Source organism: Procambarus clarkii, chromosome 17 (genome assembly GCF_040958095.1).
Source record: "Procambarus clarkii isolate CNS0578487 chromosome 17, FALCON_Pclarkii_2.0, whole genome shotgun sequence".
Classification (NCBI taxonomy): Eukaryota; Metazoa; Arthropoda; class Malacostraca; order Decapoda; family Cambaridae; genus Procambarus; species Procambarus clarkii.
In genome coordinates, this window is record NC_091166.1 from 31,510,443 (window position 1) to 31,535,208 (window position 24,766).

General features: G+C 48.3%; 3 protein-coding genes and 1 pseudogene across 3 annotated transcripts; 3 read left to right on the forward strand and 1 right to left on the reverse strand.

The window, feature by feature from the left end:
* Nucleotides 1-271: 271 nt before the first annotated feature.
* On the forward strand, nt 272-3,490 carry LOC123772594 (uncharacterized). The gene is made up of 3 exons (XM_069326094.1): nt 272-364; nt 2,257-2,547; nt 2,843-3,490. The coding sequence occupies exons 1-3, from the start codon at nt 272-274 to the stop codon at nt 3,488-3,490; spliced, it is 1,032 nt and encodes a 343-aa protein (XP_069182195.1).
* Nucleotides 3,491-8,799: 5,309 nt separating this feature from the next.
* Nucleotides 8,800-8,967, reverse strand: LOC138365768 (U2 spliceosomal RNA; annotated as a pseudogene).
* A 7,037-nt stretch (nt 8,968-16,004) lies between these two features.
* LOC138365616 (uncharacterized) lies at nt 16,005-17,300 on the forward strand. Its single transcript, XM_069326095.1, has 2 exons — nt 16,005-16,358; nt 16,389-17,300. The coding sequence occupies exons 1-2, from the start codon at nt 16,005-16,007 to the stop codon at nt 17,298-17,300; spliced, it is 1,266 nt and encodes a 421-aa protein (XP_069182196.1).
* On the forward strand, nt 17,301-21,241 carry LOC138365617 (uncharacterized). The gene is made up of 5 exons (XM_069326096.1): nt 17,301-17,556; nt 17,616-18,587; nt 19,180-19,973; nt 20,021-20,611; nt 20,777-21,241. Exons 1-5 carry the CDS (start codon nt 17,301-17,303, stop codon nt 21,239-21,241), a joined length of 3,078 nt encoding a protein of 1,025 aa, XP_069182197.1.
* Nucleotides 21,242-24,766: the final 3,525 nt, after the last annotated feature.

Sequence of the window (24,766 nt, forward strand, 5' to 3'; positions counted from 1 at the left end):
GCAGTATATAAGTTACATAGAAACATTACACAACATTTAGTATGACAAACCCGTCATGTGAAGGCGGATAGTTGTTAGTAAAATGTTAAATGAAAGCCAGGCAATGTCTGTGAGACATACGATGTAAACTCAGACACGGAACTTGGGGTATACTGAAAACTCAGAGTCGTCAGTGTGACAGCAGTAGTGCCTTGCATAACTGGCCTAACATTCAGTTTACATGGAGAATGGTATTGACAGGTTTACCTCTGGCTATCATTCTGTGTGAGCGATGGTAACACTGCATGACTCTAGTGTTACCAACACAACAGCTACAGCAGGTAAACTGTGCCTCACAGTGTTACCAACACAACAGCTGCAGCAGGTAAACTGTGCCTCACAGTGTTACCAACACAACAGCTGCAGCAGGTAAACTGTGCCTCACAGTGTTACCAACACAACAGCTGCAGCAGGTAAACTGTGCCTCACAGTGTTACCAACACAACAGCTGCAGCAGGTAAACTGTGCCTCACATTGTTACCAACACAACAGCTGCAGCAGGTAAACTGTGCCTCACAGTGTTACCAACACAACAGCTGCAGCAGGTAAACTGTGCCTCACAGTGTTACCAACACAACAGCTGCAGCAGGTAAACTGTGCCTCACAGTGTTACCAACACAACAGCTGCAGCAGGTAAACTGAGCCTCACAGTGTTACCAACACAACAGCTGCTGCAGGTAAACTGTGCCTCACAGTGTTACCAACACAACAGCTGCTGCAGGTAAACTGTGCCTCACAGTGTTACCAACACAACAGCTGCAGCAGGTAAACTGTGCCTCACAGTGGTACCAACACAACAGCTGCAGCAGGTAAACTGTGCCTCACAGTGTTACCAACACAACAGCTGCAGCAGGTAAACTGTGCCTCACAGTGTTACCAACACAACAGCTGCAGCAGGTAAACTGTGCCTCACAGTGGTACCAACACAACAGCTGCAGCAGGTAAACTGTGCCTCACAGTGTTACCAACACAACAGCTGCAGCAGGTAAACTGTGCCTCACAGTGGTACCAACACAACAGCTACACCAAGAGAATTATAATCGATAATTCCAACATTTACTTCCTAGACAGACATAGACAGACGAATTCTGCCAGACAAGACACGCTGCATTTTCGAGACAGATGGCAGACAGATGACAGATGGCAGACAGACAGATGACAGATGGCAGACAGATGACAGACAGATAACAGACAGATGAGAGACAGACAGACAGATGAGATGACATAAAATGATGCGATAAACAGCAATAAAGATGGGTAACTGGAGGTAGAGAGAAAATTAAGAACGCCATGAATATAGAGGGCGTATGGAGAGGAGACGGGAATACAAATGTGGAGGAGAGGGCTGAGGAGAGGGCTGAGGAGAGTGTTGAGGAGAGGGCAGAGGAGAGTGTTGAGGAGAGTGTTGAGGAGAGGGCTGAGGAGAGTGTTGAGGAGAGTGTTGAGGAGAGGGCTGAGGAGAGTGTTGAGGAGAGGGCTGAGGAGAGGGCTGAGGAGAGTGTTGAGGAGAGGGCTGAGGAGAGGGCTGAGGAGATGGTTGAGGAGAGTGTTGAGGAGAGGGCTGAGGAGAGTGTTGAGGAGAGTGTTGAGGAGAGGGCTGAGGAGAGTGTTGAGGAGAGTGTTGAGGAGAGGGCTGAGGAGAGTGTTGAGGAGAGGGCTGAGGAGAGGGCTGAGGAGAGTGTTGAGGAGAGGGCTGAGGAGAGGGCTGAGGAGATGGTTGAGGAGAGTGTTGAGGAGAGGGCTGAGGAGAGTGTTGAGGAGAGTGTTGAGGAGAGGGCTGAGGAGAGTGTTGAGGAGAGTGTTGAGGAGAGGGCTGAGGAGAGTGTTGAGGAGAGGGCTGAGGAGAGGGCTGAGGAGATGGTTGAGGAGAGTGTTGAGGAGAGGGCTGAGGAGAGTGTTGAGGAGAGTGTTGAGGAGAGGGCTGAGGAGAGTGTTGAGGAGAGTGTTGAGGAGAGGGCTGAGGAGAGTGTTGAGGAGAGTGTTGAGGAGAGTGTTGAGGAGAGGGCTGAGGAGAGTGTTGAGGAGAGGGCTGAGGAGAGGGCTGAGGAGAGTGTTGAGGAGAGTGTTGAGGAGAGGGCTGAGGAGAGGGCTGAGGAGATGGTTGAGGAGAGTGTTGAGGAGAGGGCTGAGGAGAGGGCAGAGGAGAGTGTTGAGGAGAGTGTTGAGGAGAGGGCTGAGGAGAGGGCTGTGGAGAGTGTTGAGGAGAGTGTTGAGGAGAGTGTTGAGGAGAGGGCTGAGGAGAGGGCTGAGGAGAGTGTTGAGGAGAGTGTTAAGGAGAAGGCTGAGGAGAGGGCTGAGGAGGGTGTTCAGAAGAGGGCTGAGGAGAGTGTTGAGGAGAGTGTTGAGGAGAGGGCTGAGGAGAGTGTTGAGGAGAGGGCTGAGGAGAGTGTTGAGGAGAGTGTTGAGGAGAGTGTTGAGGAGAGTGTTGATGAGAGTGTTGATGAGAGTGTTGAGGAGAGTGTTGAGGAGAGTGTTGAGGAGAGGGCTGAGGAGAGAGCTGAGGAGAGTGTTGAGGAGAGTGTTGAGGAGAGTGTTGAGGAGAGTGTTGAGGAGAGTGTTGAGGAGAGTGTTGAGGAGAGTGTTGAGGAGAGGGCTGAGGAGAGGGCTGAGGAGAGTGTTGAGGAGAGTGTTGAGGAGAGGGCTGAGGAGAGGGCTGAGGAGAGTGTTGAGGAAAGGGCTGAGGAGAGGGTTGAGGAGAGTGTTGAGGAGAGGGCTGAGGAGAGTGCTGAGGAGAGGGTTGAGGAGTGTTGAGGAGAGGGCTGAGGAGAGGGCTGAGGAGAGTGTTGAGGAGAGTGTTGAGGAGAGGGCTGAGGAGAGTGTTGAGGAGAGTGTTGAGAAGAGGGCTGAGGAGAGTGTTGAGGGGAGAGCAGAGGAGAGGGCTGAGGAGAGGGCTGAGGAGAGGGCTGAGGAGAGAGCTGAGGAGAGGGCTGAGGAGAGTGTTGAAGGGAGAGCTGAGAGGGCTGAGGAGAGGACTGAGGAGAGGACTGAGGAGAGGGCTGAGGAGAGGACTGAGGAGAGAGCTGAGGAGAGAGCTGAGGAGAGGGCTGAGGAGGGGGCTGTGGAGAGGGCTGAGGAGAGGACTGAGGAGAGAGCTGAGGAGAGGGCTGAGGAGAGGGCTGAGGAGGGGGCTTTGGAGAGGGCTGAGGAGAGGACTGAGGAGAGAGCTGAGGAGAGGGCTGAGGAGAGGGCTGAGGAGGGGGCTGTGGAGAGGGCTGAGGAGAGGACTGAGGAGAGAGCTGAGGAGAGGGCTGAGGAGAGGGCTGAGGAGGGGGCTTTGGAGAGGGCTGAGGAGAGGACTGAGGAGAGAGCTGAGGAGAGGGCTGAGGAGAGGGCTGAGGAGGGGGCTGTGGAGAGACCTGAGGAGAGGACTGAGGAGAGACCTGAGGAGAGGGCTGAGGAGAAGCGGAAGACAACGGAAGCCATAAACATCTCAGCAAGTCAGGTTTCATAGGAATTTTACGGTGGAATTTGAAGCGAAGTTTCTCCGGGAATTATTTAAGACATCCCATTTTTTCTCATATTAATGTCAGACTTTCATAAAATATAGAAGATTTGTAGTAATTTTTTCCTGTGACAGTAAGCATGTAATAAGTGGGGGGGGGGGGGGGGATGGGGGTGTTACAGCGAGCATGTAACAAGGGGGGTCACCCTTCTGTGCCACCACCTCACTTTTCTGTGCCACCCCTCACCCTTCTGTACCACCCCTCACCCTTCTGTGCCACACCTCACCCTTCTGTGCCACCCCTCAACCTTCTGTGCCACCCCTCACCCTTCTGTGCCACCCCTCACCCTTCTGTGCCACCCCCTCACCCTTCTGTGCCACCCCTCAACCTTCTGTGCCACCCTTCACCCTTCTGTGCCACCCCCTCACCCTTCTGTGCCACCCCTCACCCTTCTGTGCCACCCCTCACCCTTCTGTGCCACCCCCTCACCCTTCTGTGCAACCCCTCACCCTTCTGTGCCACCCCTCGCCCTTCTGTGCCACCCCTCGCCCTTCTGTGCCACCCCTCACCCTTCTGTGCCACCACTCACCCTTCTGTGCCACCCCTCACCCTTCTGTGCCACCCCTCACCCTTCTGTGCCACCCTCTCACCCTTCTGTGCCACCCCTCACCCTTCTGTGCCACCCCTCGCCCTTCTGTGCCACCCCTCACCCTTCTGTGCCACCACTCACCCTTCTGTGCCACCCCTCACCCTTCTGTGCCACCCCTCACCCTTCTGTGCCACCCCCTCACCCTTCTGTGCCACCCCTCACCCTTCTGTGCCACCCCTTGCCCTTCTGTGCCACCCCTCACCCTTCTGTGCCACCACTCACCCTTCTGTGCCACCCCTCACCCTTCTGTGCCACCCCTCACCCTTCTGTGCCACCCCCTCACCATTCTGTGCCACCACTCACCCTTCTGTGCCACCCCTCACTCTTCTGTGCCATCCCTCACCCTTCTGTGCCACCCCCTCACCTTTCTGTGCCACCCTTTACCCTTCTGTGCCACCCCTCACCCTTCTGTGCCACCCCCTCACCCTTCTGTGCCACTACTCACCCTTCTGTGCCACCCCTCACCCTTCTGTGCCACCCCTCACCCTTCTGTGCCACCCCTCACCCTTCTGTGCTACCACTCACCCTTCTGTGCCACCACTCACCCTTCTGTGCCACCCCTCACCCTTCTGTGCCACTCCTCACCCTTCTGTGCCAACACTCACCCTTTAGTGCCACCCCTCACCCTTCTGTGCCACCACTCACCCTTCTGTGCCACCATTCACCCTTCTGTGCTACCCCTCACCCTTCTGTGCCACCACTCACCCTTCTGTGCCACCACTCACCCTTCTGTGCCACCACTCACCCTTCTGTGCTACCCCTCACCCTTCTGTGCCATCACTCACCCTTCTGTGCCACCACTCACCCTTCTGTGCCACCACTCACCCTTCTGTGCCACCACTCACCCTTCTGTGCCACCATTCACCCTTATGTGCCACCACTCACCCATCTGTGCCACCACTCACCCTTCTGTGCCACCACTCACCCTTCTGTGCCACCACACACCCTTCTGTGCTACCACTCACCCTTCTGTGCCACCACTCACCCTTCTGTGCCACCACTCACCCTTCTGTGCCACCATACACCCTTCTGTGCCACCACTCACCCTTCTGTGCCACCACTCACCCTTCTGTGCCACCACTCACCCTTCTGTGCCACCACTCACCCTTCTGTGCCACCACTCACCCTTCTGTGCCACCACTCACCCTTCTGTGCCACCCCTCACCCTTCTGTGCCACCATACACCCTTCTGTGCCACCACTCACCCTTCTGTGCCACCACTCACCCTTCTTTGCCACCACTCACCCTTCTGTGCCACCACTCACCCTTCTGTGCCACCACTCACCCTTCTGTGCCACCCCTCACCCTTCTGTGCCACCATACACCCTTCTGTGCCACCACTCACCCTTCTGTGCCACCCCTCACCCTTCTGTGCCACCACTCACCCTTCTGTGCCACCCCTCACCCTTCTGTACCACCATACACCCTTCTGTGCCACCACTCGCCCTTCTGTGCCACCACTCACCCTTCTGTGCCAACCCCTCACCCTTCTGTGCCACCCCCTCACCCTTCTGTGCCACCCCCTCACCCTTCTGTGCCATCACTCACCACTCTGTGCCACCATACACCCTTCTGTGCCACCACTCACCCTTCTGTGCCACCATACACCCTTCTGTGCCACCACTCACCCTTCTGTGCCACCATACACCCTTCTGTGCCACCACTCACCCTTCTGTGCCACCACTCACCCTTCTGTGCCACCACTCACCCTTCTGTGCCACCACTCACCCTTCTGTGCCACCACTCACCCTTCTGTGCCACCACTCACCCTTCTGTGCCACCACTCACCCTTCTGTGCCACCACTCACCCTTCTGTGCCACCTCGTCTACGTCGCTGGACACACAACTTGTCGTAAAAACTAAAGATGACGTCCAAGCTGGAGCTGAGAGACGGAGCCGGCAAGAGCGAGGCTGTGGCTGAGATAGCCAGCACTCTCACCCTTGAGCACTCCCTAATGTGCCGCTATCATGCCTCCCGCGCCTCAAGTGTAGCAGCTATGGTAGAATTTTGCGCCGTGAAGGAGTTTGGGGGAGTGCCAGGCTGCCAGCTTGGTCCTGGGCTGAGATAAAGCTGGACAAGCTTGATGACTCGTTGTTCTCTTATATTTTTATATAGCATTAAGATATCAGCTGTTAGGATAAGGTTTTGGGATGGGACGGGGTAAGGAATGGTGCCCAACCACTTTGATTGAAGGGCGACCGAGGATTGAACGCAGGTTGGAAATTGAACGCCGACCAGCCTGAAGCGAGACCGGAGATCTACCGTCTAGTCCAAGTGCTTGGGCAAGCGTGTGGAGAGGAATAATCTGAATTTCTTTTTAAGCTGGTTGTGTGGAGAGACTCATTCCATGGCTGTCATCCCGACCAGAGGATCCAGTGTCCCCCAGTTAACACATATCGGGTTCCGATAGCAAGCAGGGAGAGCCTCGTCTGATATCCAGATTAAGATTTCCTCCGCTTGAGATACTAAAGTATTTTAGGAGAGGAAAAGTATAGGTTAGTGGAGCGCGCGGCCCATCATCACGTTCCAATAATCTACCCCCCCTGAGTTTCCCGCCACTGAAGAGCCAATAATCTCTGAGAGGGAATATGTCATAAAGGTTTGGATATCCTTGTCAAAGTCGATATCGTTTTATGAGGACGTATGAATATGGTGGCTGGTGATGAGCACTAAGATTCTCTCAGTAGATGAAGCGAACTCTAATTAAAGGTTCTTGTCAGCAATTCCAACCAACGCAAGAATATATATCCATTCTAAGACAATTTTTCCCATTAGTTACACAAAATCAGACCTAAAATATTCGCAAATTTCATCCATTTAGCGATTAATTCTGACAGAATTTAGAATAACAAATCCACCTGCATATCCCAATTTCTGAAATTCTCTCTGAATTATGACTTCTTCCTGCCGAAGCCTAATACAATTTTGACGTGAATGGTGATGGCTTAGGCTGGCTTAGGCGCGATTATCAAACCCAGATCCAATAATGCCCAGTGGAAATCCTCAAGAGCAGTGCAAATTTAAGGCAAATGTGGGAGACGAAGCCGTAATGAAATTGAAAATGGAGCTTTGTGTTTGCCTGTGTCGTTGATCTCTCTGATATATTGGCTTAAATTAGTATTTTAATAAATTTTGTCTTGATGGGCATATTTATTGGGCAGTCACTCATCCTGTGAGTGAACATATACTGCCAGAGTGTGAGTTTTGGGCAGTGTCACTCATCGTGTGAGCGGGAGTTATTGTGCACCCCATACTCATCCTGAGAACAATGACACAAAGGAATAATTACTTAGAGCACAAAAGTTCTTAATAACCTAATTGGAGATTCTTACATCACCATTTTCCTCAAAACTCGTCAACTAATAATTATGACAACAGTCAGTTACACAAGTTTTGTTTTGCAACACTTATCGTATTTGCGATATATTATTATTAATGGGTGGTAAGTCTTTTGTTAATCCCGAAAATACTTTAAATTATCAGAAGTAATGAGTCACAGAGGAGCTGCTGATTATTGTCATATATCTTCACTCTATATCACTCTTCACTCAATGATATATTATCATATATCTTCACTCTATATCACTCTTCACTCAATGATATATTATCATATATCTTCACTCTATCTCACTCTTCACTTAATTATATATTGGCATATATCTTCACTCTATATCACTCTTCACTCAATGATATACTATCATAGATCATCACTCTATCTCACTCTTCACTTAATTATATATTGTCATATATCTTCACTCTATATCACTCTTCACTCAATGATATACTATCATATATCTTCACTGTTTATTTATTAATCTCTTGTATTTCGTTTATCTTGTAGACACGAAGAAGAATACAGAGTAAGGACTTGAGATATTTCTTCATTATTAATAAGATGGTTCGCCATTTTATGCAGTTTAAGGTTTAGACTTATCTCTAACTGGCAACATTTGTCACTCTGTAAGAGGTAATGGTCTTGTTTCTTCCTTTGTCCACACACTTGCACTTTACTTCAGGATTCTGTACACCAGTTGAATTGCAGTTGAGAGGCGGAACCAAAGAGCCGAAGCTCAGCCCTCGCAATTACAACTAAGTGATTACTTCTATTAGACCCCTGGGCCTAGATTCATGAAGCAGTTACGCAAGTACTTACGAACGTGTACATCTTTCCTCAATCTTTGATGGCTTTGGTTACATTTATTAAAAAGTTTACAAGCATGAAAACTTCCCAATCAACTGTTGTTATTGTTATAAACAGCCTCCTTGTGCTTCGGGGCTCATTAACTGTTTAATAATTGTAAACAAAGCCACCAAAGATTGAGAAAAGATGTACAGGTTCGTAAGTGCTTGCGCAACTGCTTCGTGATTCTGGCCATTGAACAAGCCGAACTACCAGAGGTACTTGCTTGTGGAAGTCGAATTCAAGTTGAGACAACGCCAGTTATTCTTGAGACTGTTACTTGCCCCGTACTCGTTGATCTGCTCCCATTGTTTGACTCATTTCACTCGGTGGAAAAATTGATCTACTAGTTATTGTTGAACCTCTTCTACTTTCTTCGAATTCTAAGAGTTCTCGTCTAATAGCTATGTAGTTCTGTTACATAAGATTATTTTCAGCTTTCTCTATTGTTTCTACCAATTTAAGAAGGCCTCAATATTAATGATGTTCCTATTTAACCAACCGGGCCGATCCGCGGCAAAGGTGGAGCAAGCTCCTAGCACTTCGCCATGTTGCAAAAATCAGTTTAATATCGAGGATCCCACATGGGGATCGTATCAGATATTAAGCTGATAAGAACAGATTTTATTCTTTCCCTTAATGTTATTGAAACTATTTAATGTTAATATAATATATAATATATAATGATGTAGCTGGGACTTACACCCATGTAGCTGGGACTTACACCCATGTAGCTGTGACTTACACCCATGTAGCTGGGACATACACCTATGTGGCTGGGACTTACACCCATGTAGCTGGGACTTACACCCATGTAGCTGGGACTTACACCCATGTAGCTGGGACTTACACCCATGTAGCTGGGACTTACACCCATGTAGCTGGGACTTACACCCATGTAGCTGGCACTTACACCCATGTAGCTGGCACTTACACCCATGTAGCTGGCACTTACACCCATGAAGCTGGCACTTACACCCATGTAGCTGGGACCTAGATCCATGTAGCTGGGACTTACACCCATGTAGCTGGGACTTACACCCATGTAGCTGGGACTTACACCCATGTAGCTGGGACTTACACCCATGTAGCTGGGACTTACACCCATGTAGCTGGGACTTACACCCATGTAGCTGGGACTTACACCCATGTAGCTGGGACTTACACCCATGTAGCTGGGACTTACACCCATGTAGCTGGTACTTACACCCATGTAGCTGGGACTTACACCCATGTAGCTGGGACTTACACCGATGTAACTGGGGCTTACACCCATGTAGCTGGGACTTACACCCATGTAGCTGGGACTTACACCCATGTAGCTGGGACTTACTCCCATGTAGCTGGGACTTACACCCATGTAGCTAGGACTTACACCCATGTAGCTGGGACTTACACCCATGTAGCTGGGACTTACACCCATGTAGCTGGGACTTACACCCATGTAGCTGGGACTTACTCCCATGTAGCTGGGACTTACACCCATGTAGCTGGGACTTACACCCATGTAGCTGGGACTTACACCCATGTAGCTGGGACTTACACCGATGTAGCTGGGACTTACACCCATGTAGCTGGGACTTACACCCATGTAGCTGGGACTAACACCCATGTAGCTGGGACTTACACCTATGTAGCTGGGACTTACACCCATGTAGCTGGGACTTACACCCATGTAGCTGGGACTTACTCCCATGTAGCTGGGACTTACACCCATGTAGCTGGGACTTACACCCATGTAGCTGGGACTTACACCCATGTAGCTGGGACTTACACCCATGTAGCTGGGACTTACACCCATGTAGCTGGGACTTACACCCATGTAGCTGGGACTTACACCGATGTAGCTGGGGCTTACACCCATGTAGCTGGGACTTACACCCATGTAGCTGGGACTTACACCCATGTAGCTGGGACTTACTCCCATGTAGCTGGGACTTACACCCATGTAGCTGGGACTTACACCCATGTAGCTGGGACTTACACCCATGTAGCTGGGACTTACACCCATGTAGCTGGGACTTACACCCATGTAGCTGGGACTTACACCTATGTAGCTGGGACTTACACCCATGTAGCTGGGACTTACACCCATGTAGCTGGGACTTACACCCATGTAGCTGGGACTTACACCCATGTAGCTGGGACTTACACCCATGTAGCTGGGACTTACACCTATGTAGCTGGGACTTACACCCATGTAGCTGGGACTTACACCTATGTAGCTGGGACTTACACCCATGTAGCTGGGACTTACACCCATGTAGCTGGGACTTACACCTATGTAGCTGGGACTTACACCCATGTAGCTGGGACTTACACCCATGTAGCTGGGACTTACACCCATGTAGCTGGGACTTACACCCATGTAGCTGGGACTTACACCCATGTAGCTGGCACTTACACCCATGTAGCTGGGACTTACACCCATGTAGCTGGGACTTACACCCATGTAGCTGGGACTTACACCCATGTAGCTGGGACTTACACCCATGTAGCTGGGACTTACACTCATATAGCTGGGACTTACACCCATGTAGCTGGGACTTAAACCCATGTAGCTGGAACTTACACCCATGTAGCTGGGACTTACACCCATGTAGCTGGGACTTACTCCCACGTAGCTGGGACTTACTCCCATGTAGCTGGGACTTACACCCATGTAGCTGGGACTTACACCCATGTAGCTGGGACTTACACCCATCTAGCTGGGACTTACTCCCATGTAGCTGGGGCTTTCTCCCATGTAGCTGGGACTTACACCCATGTAGCTGGGACTTACACCCATGTAGCTGGGACTTACACCCATGTAGCTGGGACTTACTCCCACGTAGCTGGGACTTACTCCCATGTAGCTGGGACTTACACCCATGTAGCTGGGACTTACACCCATGTAGCTGGGACTTACACTCATCTAGCTGGGACTTACTCCCATGTAGCTGGGACTTACTCCCATGTAGTTGGGGCATTCTCTCATGTAGCTGGGACTTACACCCATGTAGCTGGGACTAACTCCCATGTAGCTGGGACTTACACCCATGTAGCTGGGGTTTCTCCCATGTAGCTGGGGCTTTCTCCCATGTAGCTTGGACTTACACCCATGAAGATGAAACTTACTCCCATTTAGCTGGGACTTACACCAATGTAGCTGGGACTTACTCCCATGTAGCTGGGACTTACTCCCATGTAGTTGGGGCATTCTCTCATGTAGCTGGGACTTACACCCATGTAGCTGGGACTAACTCCCATGTAGCTGGGACTTACACCCATGTAGCTGGGGTTTCTCCCATGTAGCTGGGGCTTTCTCCCATGTAGCTTGGACTTACACCCATGAAGATGAAACTTACTCCCATTTAGCTGGGACTTACACCAATGTAGCTGGGACTTACTCCCATGTAGCTGGGACTTACTCCCATGTAGCTGGGACTTACTCCCATGTAGTTGGGGCATTCTCTCATGTAGCTGGGACTTACACCCATGTAGCTGGGACTAACTCCCATGTAGCTGGGACTTACACCCATGTAGCTGGGGTTTCTCCCATGTAGCTGGGGCTTTCTCCCATGTAGCTTGGACTTACACCCATGAAGATGAAACTTACTCCCATTTAGCTGGGACTTACACCAATGTAGCTGGGACTTACTCCCATGTAGCTGGGACTTACTCCCATGTAGCTCGGACTTACACACATGTAGCGCATGGAATTACACCCATGTACCTGGACTTACACCCATGTAGCTGGGACTTACTCCCATGTAGCTGGGACTTACACCCATGTAGCTGGGCTTTACACCCATGTAGCTGGGATTTACACCCATGTAGCTGGGACTTACTCCCATGTAGCTGGGACTTACACCTATGTAGCTGGGACTTACTCCCATGTAGCTGGGACATACACCCATGTAGCTGGGACTTACTCCCATGTAGCTGGGACTTACACCCATGAAGCTGGGAATTACACCTATGTAGCTGGGACTTACTCCCATGTAGCTGGGACTTACTCCCATGTAGCTGGGACTTACACCCATGTAGCTCGGACTTTCTCCCATGTAGCTGGGACTTACTCTCATGTAGATCGGACTTACACCAATGTAGCTGGGACTTACACCCATGTAGCTGGACTTACACCCATGTAGCTGGGATTTACTCCTATGTAGCTGAGACTTACACCCATGTAGCTGGGACTTACACCCATGTAGCTGGGACTTACACCTATGTAGCTGGGACTTACTCTCATGTAGATCGGACTTACACCCATGTAGCTGGGATTTACTCCTATGTAGCTGGGATTTACTCCTATGTAGCTGAGACTTACACCCATGTAGCTGGGACTTACACCCATGTAGCTGGGATTTACTCCTATGTAGCTGAGACTTACACCCATGTAGCTGGGACCTACACCCATGTAGCTGAGACTTACACCCATGTAGCTGGGACTTACTCCCATGTAGCTTGGGCTTACACCCATGTAGCGTGGACTTATACCCATGTAGCTGGGACTTACACCCATGTAACTGGACTTACACCCATGTAGCTGTGACTTACACCCATCTAGCTGAGACTTACACCCATGTAGCTGGGACTTACACCCATGTAGCTGGGACTTACACCCATATTGTTGGGACTTACACCCACGTAGCTGGGACTTACACCCATGTTGCTGGGACTTACACTCATGTAGCTGGGACTTACTCACATGTAGCTGGGACTTACACCTATGTAGCTGGGACTTACTCCCATGTAGCTGGGACTTACACCTATGTAGCTGGGACTTACTCCCATGTAGCTGGGACTTACACCCGTGTAGCTGGGACTTACACCTATGTTGCTGGGACTTACACCCATGTAGCTGGGACTTACACCCATGTAGCTGGGACTTACACCCATGTAGCTGGGACTTGCACCAAAAGTAGGTCGGACTTACACCCATGTAGCTGTGACTTACTCCCATGTAGCTGGGACTTACACCCATGTAGCTGGGACTTACACCCGTGTAGCTGGGACTTACACCTATGTTGCTGGGACTTACACCCATGTAGCTGGGACTTACACCCATGTAACTGGGACTTACACCCATGTAGCTGGGACTTGCACCAAAAGTAGGTCGGACTTACACCCATGTAGCTGTGACTTACTCCCATGTAGCTGGGACTTACACCCATGTAGCTGGGACTTTCTCCCATGTAGCTGAGACTTACGCCCATATAGCTAAGACTTACTCACATATTGCTGGGACTTACACCCATGTAGCTGGGACTTAAACCCATGAAGCTGGGACTTACACCTATGTAGCTGGGACTTACACCCATGTAGCTGGGACTTACACCCATGTAGCTGGGACTTTCTCCCATGTAGCTGGGACTTACGCCCATATAGCTAAGACTTACTCACATATTGCTGGGACTTACACCCATGTAGCTGGGACTTAAACCCATGAAGCTGGGACTTACACCTATGTAGCTGGGACTTACACCCATGTAGCTGGGACTTAAACCCATTCAGCTGGGACTTACACCTATGTAGCTGGGACTTACACCCATGTAGCTGGGACTTACACCCATGTAGCTGGGACTTACACCCATGTAGCTGGGACTTATACCCATGTAGCTGGGACTTACTCCCATGTAGCTGGGACTTATATCAATGTAGCTGGGACTTACACCCTTGTAGCTGAGATTTACACCAATGTTGCTGGGACTTACACACATGTAGCTAGGACTTACACCCATGTAGCTGGGGCTTACACTTATGTAGCTGGGACTTAAACCCATGTAGCTGGGACTTACACTTATGTAGCTGGGACTTAAACCCATGTAGCTGGGACTTACACTTATGTAGCTGGGACTTAAACCCATGTAGCTGGGACTTAAACCCATGTAGCTGGGACTTACACTTATGTAGCTGGGACTTAAACCCATGTAGCTGGGACTTACACTTATGTAGCTGGGACTTAAACCCATGTAGCTGGGACTTACACTTATGTAGCTGGGACTTAAACCCATGTAGCTGGGACTTAAACCCGTGTAGCTTAAAACCCGTGAAGGTTTTTTAGGATATTCCAAGCTGGCAGGTCATTTTTACACACCCAGAGCAAGTGACCAGCTCTCAGTGCCGTAGTGTTACTCACTCCTGTACAAGCCGAATGGAATCTATTCTTACAGATATAACATTCAATTCCCGTTGCCTTCGACTTTAAGGAGTTGTTACAGTGGCCACAAATTTAGGCCATGTAGCTGAGACTTACTCAACTGTCTCAAGTGATCGCTAATTAAGGTGATTAACACGTATCAGCCCTCATACTTACATAGTGTTCTGGGTGCCTGGGAGAAGGAACCTTAAAATAACAGGATCTATTTATATTCATCAGATACTCTTATATTTTACTGCGACCGTGTGACCAAAGTGGTCGGAATCCAGCCTTGTCCTCTCTCTTCCCTTCTCTGGATAGGTTATCCCTACTTCTACCAGGTACTCAAATACCAGTACGCTGTGGTCACTCATTCTCTTTGAGGCTTATAATTGGAATTCCCTTATATCTGACTCATTCAGAGTGAATATGAGGTCAAGTCTAGCTGGTTCGTTGTTGCCACTTATTCATGTGAGTCACTTGACATGTTGACTCAGAAAGTACCTTGTTGCCACTTCCAATAGTTTAGCTCCCCATGTATCTGAACCTCAATGTGGGTCTCCATTCTCCCAGTCTATCTTCCTGTGGATGAAGTCGCCCAAGGTTAAGAGTCTGGAGCCATTCCTTCTGGCAACTGAAGTTGCTCTCTCTATTATTATATTAATGGCTGACATGTTGTTTCTATTAAACTTCTGTCTAGGTCTTCTCTACTTTAATGGAAGGTTGTAAATTACTGATACTATGATCTTAGGTCCACCCATTGTCACAGTTCCTGTTATGTAATCTCTGTATCCTCCACAGCCAGGAATTTCCATCTCTTCACAACTCCAGTCTTTCCTTACCAGAAGGGCCACTCCTCCTCCTCCTCTCCCTTCCCTCTCTTTCCTACTATAGTAGTCATATGGAATCACATGTGCTGTCCCGTCTTGAGTACTGCTCAATACTCACTTTCCCCTTTAGAGCAGGAATAATTGCTGAAATAGAGGGAAAACATATATATAGCATACATAGACACGGTAAACCACCTATACTGTTGGTGTCGTCTCAAAGTTCTCAAAATATATTCTCTTGAAAGGAGGCGAGAGAGTTATCAGAGGTTTCAAGTGTTGTGTCGTAGAGAGGTATCAAATATATACATGGAAAATATCATGTATTTTCAGGTCTAAGCCCTTTATTTACACAATAAAATAACAACTTACGGGAGTGAACGATATGGAAGTAAATGCAGAACAGAGCCAATTAAGAATAGAAGTGCCATTGGCACAATAAGGGAATACTGTCTGAATATCAGAATCCATGGCTATTCAATATCCTCCTTTCATGTAAAAGAAAAATTGCCTGAACAAATGTAGAAGCCTTGAAGAAAAACTGGAAAGTTTCAGCAAGTGCCTGACCAATCGAGCTGTAGTGGAAATGTGGGCCTGCGGACCGCTCCGAGCAACAGCCTGTTGAGCCAAGAAGACACAAGTCAAACCTGGTCCCGGGACGGGCATGGGGAATTGAGGAACTCCCAGAACCCCATCCAGGCACAATTCAGGATACACGAGGGCAGGCTGAGAGAGGGAATTATGTGGGCTAGCAGATTCTTAAAAGATTCGATGAAAGAGGTCATGGCTGTAAGTGGTCAGAGTTTGAGAGGGCAGAATATGAGAGCAGCCATTAAGAACACAGTAGTCATAGAGAAGACAGCAGCCATAGAGAAGACAGCAGCCATTAAGAACGCAGCAGTCACTAAGAACACAGAAGTCATTGAGAACACAGCAGCCACTGAGAACACAGTAACAATTAAGAATACAGCAGCCATTAAAAATACAGCAGCCATTGAGAACACAGCAGCCATTAGGAATACAACAGTCATTAAGAACATATTAGCCATTGAGAACACAGAAAGAATTAAGAATATAGCAGCCATTAAGAATACAGTAGCCATAAAGAACTCAGCAGCCATTTAGAACACATCAGCCATTGAGAACACAGCAGCCATAGAGAACACAGCAACCATTAAGAACACAGCAGCCATTAAGAACACAGCAGCTATTAAGAACACAACAGCCATTAAGAACACCGCAACCATTGAGAACATAGCAGCCATTAAGAACAGACCAGCCATTAGGAACACAACAGCCATTAAGAACACAGCAGCCCTTAAGAACACAGCAGCCATTAAGAACACAACAGCCATTAAGAACACAGCAGCCATTGAGAACACAGCAGCCATAGAGAACACAGCAGCCATTGAGAACATAGCTACCATTGAGAACACAGCAGCCATAGAGAACACAGCAGCAATAGATAACAAAGCAGGCATAGAGAAGGAAGCAGCCATTGAGAAGACAGCAGCCATAGAGAACACAGCAGCCATAGAGAACACAAAAGCCATTGAGAACACAGCAGCCATTGAGAACACAGCAACTATAGAGAACACAACAGCCTTTGAGAAGACAGTAGCCATAGAGAACACAGCGGCCATAGAGAACACAGCGGCCATAGAGAACACAACAGCCATAGAGACCACAGCAGCCATTGAGAACACAGCAGCCATAGAGAACATAGCAATAGAGAACACAGCAGCAATAGAGAACACAGAGCCAATGAGAACACTGCAGTCATGGAGAACACAACAGCCATTAAGAATACAGCAGCCATTAGGAATACAGCAGCCATTAAGAATTCAGCAGCAATTGAGAACACAGCAGCCATTGCGAACACAGCGGCCACTAACCACACAGCAGCCATGGAGAACAGAGCAGCCATTCAGAACACAGCAGCCATTAAGAACACAGCAGCCATTAAGAACACATCAGCCATTAAGAACACAGCAGCCAATAAGAACAAAGCAGCCATTAAGAACTCAGCAGCCATAGATGAACACAGCAGGAATACAGAACACAGCAGCCATTAAGAACAAAGCAGCCATTAACAACACAGCAGCCATTAAGAACACAGCAGCAATTAAGAACACAGCAGCCATTAAGAACACAGCAGCCATTGAGAACACAGCAGCCATTAAGAACACAGCAGCCATTAGGAACACAGCAACCATTAAGAACACAACAGCCATTAAGAACACCGCAGCCATTAAGAACACAGCAGCCATTAAGAACACAACATCCATTAAGAGCACAGCAGACATTGAGCACAAAGCAACCATAAAGAACACAGCAGCCATTAAGACACAGCAGTTATTGGGAACAAAGCAGTAATAAAGAACACAGCAGCCATTGAGAACATAGCAGTCATAGAGAACACAGCAGCCTTAGAGAACACAGCAGCCATAGAGAACACAGCAGCCATAGAGAACACTGCAGCAATTGAGAATACAGCAGCCATTGAGAATACAGCAGCCATTGAGAATACAGCAGCCATTGAGAACACAGTGACCATTAACCACACAGCAGCTATAGAGAACAGAACAACCATTGAGAACACAGCAGACATTAGGAACGCAGCAGTCCTTAAGAACTCAACAGCCATTAAGAACACAACAGCCATTAAGAACACAGCAACCATAGAGAACAGAGCAACCATTGAGAACACAGCAGTAATTGAGAACACAGCAGTAATTGAGAACACAGCAGCCATTAAGAACACAGCAGCCATAGAGAACAGAGCAGCCATTAAAAACACAGCAGCCATTAAGAACACAGCAGCCATTAAGAACGCAGCAGCAATACATAACACAGCAGCCATTAAGAACACAGCAGCCATTAGGAACACAGCCACCATTAAGAACACAGCAGCCATTCAGAACACCGCAGCCATTCAGAACACTGCAGCCATTGAGAACACAGCAGCCATTAAGAACACAGCTGTCATCAAGAACACAACATCTATTAAGAACACAGCTGACATTGAGCACAAAGCAGCCATTAAGAACACAGCAGCCATTAAGAACACAGCAGCCATTGACAATACATTAGCCATTGAGAACACAGAAACTATTGAGAACACAGCAGCGATTGAGAACACAGTAGTTATTGGGAACACAGCAGTAATAGAGAACACAGCAGCCATAGAGAAAATTGTAGCCATAGAGAACACAGCAGCCATAGAGAACACATCTGCCATTGGGAACACAGCAGCCATAGAGAACACAACAGCCACTGAGAAGACTGCAGCCATTGAGAACATAGCAGCCTTTGAGAACTGCGGCCATTGAGAACACAGCAGCCATAGAGAACACAACAGCAATAGAGACCACAGCAGCCATAGAGAACACATCATCCATATAGAACACAGTAGCCATAGAGACCACATCAGCCATAGGGATCACAGCAACCATTGAGAACACAGCAGCAATAGAGAACACAACAGCAGTAGAGAACACAGCAGCCATAGAGATCATAGCAGCCATAGAGAGCACACCAGCCATAGAGAACACAGCAGCCATAGAGAACACAACAGCAATAGTGACCACAGCAGCCATAGAGAACACATCAGCCATAGAGAACACACCAGCCATAGAGACCATAGCAGCCATAGAGAACACAGCAGCCATAGAGAACACATCAGCCAAATAGAACACAGTAGCCATAGAGACCACAACAGCCATAGAGAAAATTGCAGCCGTAGAGAACACAGCAGCCATAGAGACCACAACAGCCATAGAGAAAATAGCAGCCGTAGAGAACACATGAGCCATAGAGAACACAGCAGCCATAGAGAGCACAGCAGCCATAGAGAACACTGCAGCCATTGAGAACACAGCAGCTAGTTAGAACACAGCGGTCATTGAGAACACAGCAGCCATAGAGAACACAACAGTCATAGAGACCACTGTAGCCATAGAGAACATAGCAGCCATAGTGAACATAGCAGACATAGAGAACACATCAGCCATAGAGAACACAGCTGCCATAGAGAACACAGCAGAAATAGAGAACACAACAGTCATAGAAACCACAGCAGCCATAGAGAACACAGCAGCCATAGAGAACATAGCAGCCATAGAGAACACATCAGCCATAGGGAACATAGCAGCCATAGAGAACACAACAACCATAGAGAACACAGCAGCCATTGAGAACACAGCAGCCATAGCGAACACTGCAGCCATAGAGAACACAGCAGCCATTGATAACTCAGCGGTCATTGAGAACACAGCAGCAATAGAGAACACAACAGTCATAGAGACCAGGGCAGCCATAGAGAACACAGCAGCCATAGATAACACAGCAGCCATTGAGAACACAGCAGCCATAGAGAACACAACAGTAATAGAGACCACAGCAGCCATAGAGAACACATCAGCCATAGAAAACTCAGCAGCCATAGAGACCATAGCAGCCATAGAGAACACAGCAGCCATAGAGAACACATCAGCCATAGAAAACTCAGCAGCCATAGAGAACACAGCAGCCATAGAGAACATAGCAGCCATAGAGAACACATCAGCCATAGGGAACACAGCAGCCATAGAGAACACAGCAGCCATAGAGAACACAACAAGCATAGAGAACACAGCAGCCATTGAGAACACAGCAGCCATAGAGAACACTGCAGCCATAGAGAACACAGCAGCCATTGATAACTCAGCGGTCATTGAGAACACATAGCAGCTATAGAGAACACAACAGTCATAGAGACCAGGGCTGCCATAGAGAACACAGCAGCCATAGAGAACACAGCAGCCATTGAGAACACAGCAGTCATAGAGAACACAACAGTAATAGAGACCACAGCAGCCATAGAGAACACATCAGCCATAGAAAACTCAGCAGCCATAGAGACCATAGCAGCCATAGAGAACACAGCAGCCATAGAGAACACATCAGCCATAGAAAACTCAGCAGCCATAGAGACCATAGCAGCCATAGAGAACACAGCAGCCATAGAGAACACAGCAGCCATAGAGAACACAGCAGTCATAGGAAACACAGCAGCCATAGAGAACCCTGCGGCCATTGAGAACACAGCAGCCATTGAGAACACAGCAGCCATAGAGAACACAGCAGCCATAGAGAACACAGCAGCCATAGAGAACACAGCAGTCATAGGAAACACAGCAGCCATAGAGAACACTGCGGCCATTGAGAACACAGCAGCCATAGAGAACACTGCGGCCATTGAGAACACAGCAGCCATAGAGAACACTGCGGCCATTGAGAACACAGCAGCTATAGAGAACACAGCATCTATAGGGGACACAGAAGCCATAGAGAACACATCAGCCATAGTGAACACAGCAGCTATAGATAACACAGCAGCCATAGAGAACACAACAGCCACGTAGAATACAGCAGCCATTGAGAACAAAGCAGCCATTGAGAACACAGCAACGATTGAGAAGACAGCAGCCATAGAGAACACAGCAGCAATAGAGAACACAACAGCCACGTAGAATACAGCAGCCATTGAGAAGAGAGCAGCCATAGAAAACACAGCAGCCATAGAGAACTCAGCAGCCATAGAGAAGACAGCAGCCATTGAGAACACAGCAGCCATTGAGAAGACAGCAGCCATTGAGAACACAGCAGCCATTGAGAACACAGCAGCCATTGAGAACACAGTAGCCATAGAAAACACAGCAGCCATAGTGAACTCAGCAGCCATTGAGAAGACAGCAGCCATTGAGAACACAGCAGCCATTGTGAAGACAGCAGCCATTGAGAACACAGCAGCCATTGAGAACACAGCAGCCATAGAAAACACAGCAGCCATAGAGAACTCAGCAGCCATTGAGAAGACAGCAGCCATTGAGAAGACAGCAGCCATTGAGAACACAGCAGCCATTGAGAACACAGCAGCCATTGAGAAGACAGCAGCCATTGAGAACACAGCAGCCATTGAGAACAGCAGCCATTGAGAAGACAGCAGTCATAGAGAACACAGCAGCCATAGAGAACACAGCAACCATTGAGAACACAGCAGCCATTGAGAACACAGCAGCCATAGAGAACACAGCAGCCATAGAGAACACAGCAACCATTGAGAACACAGCAGCCATTGAGAACACAGCAGTCATAGAGAACACAGCAGCCATAGAGACCACAGCAACCATAGAGTAGACAGCAGCCATTGACGAGAGACTGACAAATACTGAGATATCGTCTGAGGAAAATCATGAGGCCACTAGCATTACTAGGGGAAACTAAGGCCATCAGACTGGATAATTTATCATGTTAACATGTAAATGTTAACTAGGCCTGCACAAGCTCGCACTCTGCCTCTGGTCTTTACCGACTTGACAGTTCCAAAGGAAAATTTCCTCACCAGGTGTCCGGGTGACGGATGCCGTATCAGTGTACAGACGTTGGGACGGGAAGGAGACGCGCCTACCGTCAGATATCTCTAACAAACATTCACTGTAGGGTACTGCAGTGAATAAATCTTTCACTGCAGGAGTACTGCAGAAAAATCAAGTTATAATTTGGTAAACTCCTAAAGAGAGAGAGAGAGAGAGAGAGAGAGAGAGAGAGAGAGAGAGAGAGAGAGAGAGAGAGAGAGAGATAGAGAGAGAGAGAGGGAGAGAGAGAGAGAGAGAGAGAGAGAGAGAGAGAGAGAGAGAGAGAGAGAGAGAGAGAGAGAGAGAGAGAGAGAGAATTGTGCTAAGCAAGCACCATCATGGCTGCAGGGAATTTAAATCAATCCTTACGAACATAAAATAATGCTTAACAGAGAGTATGGGACAGGTTGTGTAGTTTATGATACAGTTCCACATAATAGTCTTATTACACAAACGAGAGAGACTGGCGAGAGTGAGCAGATGACCGCTGACATTGGTCAAGGAATACCTATACAGTCAGGAGTCCGAGAGTCACAGACAAGGTTGATATGTAGGGCTTCCGTAAACAAGCGGAGTACCACAGGGACCCTTGCTAGGACCCTTAAAGTTTCCTATTTACGTTAAATGTCAGTTTACAGGACTTGAGTACTAACCTATCAGGGAATATGGGGAAGTGAGGACATGACCTTAATGCCCTTCCAACTAGCCTTGTTGTACTAGTTACAAGATAGTATAGCTCCTTTAAAGTTCAAAGTCCCTCTCGAATCTACTTTGAAGTTGTGGATGGAAGTGGCTTTCCCAGCTTCCTCCCTCGGTGCCTCTCACTTGCTGACTACCCACACTGGATATACCTGTTTCCTTGCATATCTTCCAATTACTCCCAGCAGGACACATCAACCATGAGGACACATCAACCACTGAGGACACATCAACCACTGGGTACACATCAACCACTGAGGACTCTGCAACCACTGAGGACAGCAGCCGCATTAAGGATACATCAACCACTGACAACACAGCCAGCAACCACTGAGGACACATCAACCACTGAGGACACATCAACCACTGAGGACACATCAACCACTGAAGACACATCAACCACTGAACACACATCAACCACTGAACACACATCAACCACTGAGGACACATCAACCACTGAGGACACAGCAAACAATGAGGACACATCAACCACTGGGGACACATCAACCACTGGGGACACATCAACCACTGAGGACACATCAACCACTGAGGACACATCAACCACTGAGGACACATCAACCACTGGGGACACATCAACCACTGAGGACACATCAACCACTGAGGACACATCAACCATGAGGACACATCAACCATGAGGACACATCAACCATGAGGACACATCAACCACTGAGGACACATCAACCACTGAGGACACATCAACCACTGAGGACACATCAACCACTGGGGACACATCAACCACTGAGGACACATCAACCACTGAGGACACATCAACCACTGAGGACACATCAACCACTGAGGACCCAGCCAGCAACCACTGAGGACACATCAACCACTGAGGACACATCAACCACTGAGGATACATCAACCACTGGGGACACATCAATCATGAGGACACATCAACCACTGGGGACACATCAACAACTGAGGACACATCAACCAATGGGGACACAACAACCGCTGGGGACACATCAACCACTGAGGACACAGCAAACAATGAGGACACATCATCCACTGAGGACACATCAACCACTGGGGACACAACAACCACTGGGGACACATCAACCACTGAGGACACATCAACCACTGAGGACACATCAACCACTGAGGACACATCAACCACTGAGGACACATCAACCACTGAGGACACAGCAAACAATGAGGACACATCAACCACTGGGGACACATCAACCACTGAGGACACAGCAAACAATGAGGACACATCAACCACTGAGGACACAGCAAACAATGAGGACACATCAACCACTGAGGACACAGCGAACAATGAGGACACATCAACCACTGAGGACACATCAACCACTGAGGACACAGCAAACAATGAGGACACATCAACCACTGAGGACACAGCAAACAATGAGGACACAGCAAACAATGAGGACACAGCAAACAATGAGGACACAGCAAACAATGAGGACACAGCAAACAATGAGGACACAGCAAACAATGAGGACACAGCAAACAATGAGGACACAGCAAACAATGAGGACACATCAACCACTGAGGACACATCAAACAATGAGGACACATCAACCAGTGAGGACACATCAACCACTGAGGACACAGCAAACAATGAGGACACATCCTTTAGGTTCTCAGCAATGAACAAAAATTAACAATTGAATCAAGATTGACAACAAATCCAAATCCAAACACAATATTGCTACCATGTGAGAGATAAGGAGACAAGAGTGTGAGGTACAACCAATAATGTATTGATCACAACTACTGACACTGGATGGTAAACAACTACTGACACTGGATGGTAAACAACTACTCAAGAAAGATATACTAAACTAATTGTGTTTTCTGAAGCATTAACACACTGCATTAATACACATAGCTTGTAATATATATATATATATATATATATATATATATATATATATATATATATATATATATATATATATATATATATATATATATATATTACCAGTCCAGTGTATGGCTGGAGTATGGCTAATGTATAACAGTGTATGGCTGCCAGCCCGGAGGATATACACGGGCGGAAGCGCTCAAACACTTCTTAACTCTCTGATGGACTTAAATCCCACAAATTACATTCCCTGAACCACACGCTCTAGGGTACAGGGTGCAAGGTGAAGGGAGTGAAGGGTCGAAGTACAGGGAGTGAAGGATCAGGGAGTGAAGGGTCAGGGTGAAGGGTCAGGGTGAAGGGTGTGAAGGGTCTGGTCGTGTAGATGGAGGGCGCGAAGGGTGCGTCGATGCTAGTGGTGCCGGAACAGACCATACTGGAACATGACTGAAGGAGCAGACCATACAGGAAGTCGAGCCTGTATGGTCTGCCCCTTCACGCAATGTCCTAAACAAGTCGAGCAGAGCAACGAAACAGCTTCGTCACGAGAA

Excerpts from the sequence above, each read along its gene's own strand:
- LOC138365617 (XM_069326096.1), top strand. The coding sequence starts at position 17,301 with ATGAACACAGCAGGAATACAGAACACAGCAGCCATTAAGAACAAAGCA. Across the intron at positions 18,588-19,179 it reads AGCAGCCTTTGAGAACTGCG|CAGCCATAGAGAACACAACA; the intron begins GCCATTGAGAAC and ends TTGAGAACACAG. Across the intron at positions 20,612-20,776 it reads TAGAGAACACATCAGCCATA|AATACAGCAGCCATTGAGAA; the intron begins GTGAACACAGCA and ends ACAGCCACGTAG.
- LOC138365616 (XM_069326095.1), top strand. The coding sequence starts at position 16,005 with ATGTGGGCTAGCAGATTCTTAAAAGATTCGATGAAAGAGGTCATGGCT. Across the intron at positions 16,359-16,388 it reads TAGCAGCCATTAAGAATACA|AACACATCAGCCATTGAGAA; the intron begins GTAGCCATAAAG and ends GCAGCCATTTAG.
- LOC123772594 (XM_069326094.1), top strand. The coding sequence starts at position 272 with ATGGTAACACTGCATGACTCTAGTGTTACCAACACAACAGCTACAGCA. Across the intron at positions 365-2,256 it reads CAACACAACAGCTGCAGCAG|AGTGTTGAGGAGAGGGCTGA; the intron begins GTAAACTGTGCC and ends AGTGTTGAGGAG. Across the intron at positions 2,548-2,842 it reads AGGAGAGAGCTGAGGAGAGT|AGGGCTGAGGAGAGTGTTGA; the intron begins GTTGAGGAGAGT and ends AGTGTTGAGGAG.